Source organism: Bactrocera latifrons, unplaced genomic scaffold (assembly GCF_001853355.1).
Source record: "Bactrocera latifrons isolate USDA-ARS-PBARC rearing strain unplaced genomic scaffold, ASM185335v1 scaffold_1607, whole genome shotgun sequence".
NCBI classification, from domain to species: Eukaryota; Metazoa; Arthropoda; class Insecta; order Diptera; family Tephritidae; genus Bactrocera; species Bactrocera latifrons.
In genome coordinates this window covers 5,147-7,010 of record NW_017535083.1, presented here as the reverse complement: position 1 = coordinate 7,010, position 1,864 = coordinate 5,147, and the positions used below count along the sequence as shown (strand labels likewise).

The window sequence follows — 1,864 nt, the reverse complement described above, 5'->3', positions numbered from 1 at the left end:
ATTCATGTGGTACCCAAATATCAAGTTTTTTTACCATCTCAAGACGTCGTATATGATCATGTATAGTTGATTGTGGTATATTTAACTCCAATTTCACGCGCAGTTACATGACGATCCGATTCGATTAAAGCCTTGATGACGTCATCATCAACTGCACTTGGCGGACCTGAACGTGGCTAGTCTTTGAGTGAAAAATCTCCCAGACGGAAAAACTACCTTTGACACTGTTTTTCTTTTAAGGCTTTGTCACCATACACATCACGTAACACTTTAGCAACCTGAGCTGYATTTTTTCCTTTACGGAAATAATAAAGTAAAATATGACGAAAATGCTCCTTTGGGGGCTCCATATTAAAATTGTCGCCAAACAAACAAATATAAATAAAATTATGCGCACTTTTTTTCTAAGGCAAGGTAAAAGTACYAGCTGATATTTGAYAAAAGCAAAAATGCAATAATAGAGTCACAAGCCGTTCAAAAAATTGTTAACGCCATTTGTATGCAAAATCAATGGTTTCTTTTAGGTCAACCAATAGAAAAAACCGAAATTCACCGCTATAAAAGTGAAGTCTAGTGCTATCTTTTGCACGACGATCAAGGCTATGACTTAAACTGACTTAACCTAATCATTGTAGTTAAAATTGCTCCTCAACTAATCTAAGGTTCATATAGTGATATTGGAGTTTATTTARATATCCTGTAAGGATATTAAATTAATAATTTAAAATTTTATTTCAAACAATTTTTGTCTTGCAAATTTTTTGTTAAAACCTGCTCTTCCCTCAAAGTGTGTGAAAAAGGTGAGAAATTATAAAAGAAGTACTTAAAGTTAAAGCTAAGATTAAGAAAAGTTTCATGTGTAAAGTAAAYATAAAAGTAAATTTTTAAATGATACACCTTAATGTACATATTCCATTAACTTAAATTWACTTTAAGGAATATTGATAGTATAATTTATGGACATGTCTGCCTCACATCATCAGTTTGTCGTACTCACCCACAACATCCAGGTAACCAACTTGACTCTTCATCGGATCCGTATTGATCTGACACATATACCAGCCTTTRTCCGCTTCCTTAACATCACGTATTCTCAATATCCAAGCACGGTTCTCAGCATGGGTTATGCTCATTCGGTTGTTTTTCGTTATAATGTGATTTTGTATCGTCAGTATTGTTTGTGTGTCGACGCGTAACCACGCAATCTAGGCGATGGAACCCGAAGGTGTGTGTTTGGGTTCRAAACAASCCATTCATTTTCATATTAGCAGATAGTACATAGGCCGCAAGACGCACGCATTCATATGCACGTTCGGTCATTAGTTTGGTTTTGTTAAATTGCATTTGCCGGTTTGTTTATTTTTCCGTGCAAGTGGTTGTGTTGAATTTTTCTCGATGTTCCACAGGACGTCAGACACATGTGAATGTGTGCAATKGTATGCGTAGTTAGTATCAGTAAGAAAGGAAAAGAAAAGAGAGAAGAAAATTCATGTGAAAATTGTTTGTTTACCTTTAGTTTAATAGTTGAACTTTTTGTTGGTTAGTACTGCGTAGAGTTGTCATGTACATACATGTATATGTGGAGATCGCCACTCTACACTAATTATAATAAGAACTCCTAATTTTTGTTTGTACTGTACATAATAGTTATTCGTACCTACTTCTTAAGTTGCCATTTTGTGTCATTTATCCTAAAACTTAACGAATGTAAGAATGTTAGAGTCAGCGACCATCGAAGTGTTAACAACGACTCGCTAAGTACCGCATCACCACCAAATTGGTGTCAGAARAGTAAAATTTTGAATAATTTTTTCTGAACCCCACGCTTACTCAAAATGGACGAACATCATCAACCTGTGGAAAG

General features: G+C 35.0%; 2 protein-coding genes across 2 annotated transcripts in view; one reads left to right on the top strand and one right to left on the bottom strand.

Moving 5' to 3' along the window:
- The window catches only part of LOC108966475 (lachesin-like), a gene marked incomplete at its 3' end in the record, with an annotated part of 7,797 nt that extends 6,664 nt beyond the window's left edge, over positions 1-1,133 (bottom strand). Inside the window, exon 1 of the mRNA XM_018929405.1 lies at positions 998-1,133. Within this exon, the coding sequence (XP_018784950.1) occupies positions 998-1,133 (136 nt within the window). The remainder of the gene's footprint in view (positions 1-997) is intronic.
- Positions 1,134-1,764: 631 nt separating this feature from the next.
- LOC108966476 overlaps positions 1,765-1,864 on the top strand; it is a gene marked incomplete in the record, with an annotated part of 1,155 nt that continues 1,055 nt past the window's right edge. The window contains 1 exon segment of the mRNA XM_018929406.1: positions 1,765-1,864. Coding sequence (XP_018784951.1) covers positions 1,836-1,864 — 29 coding nt within the window.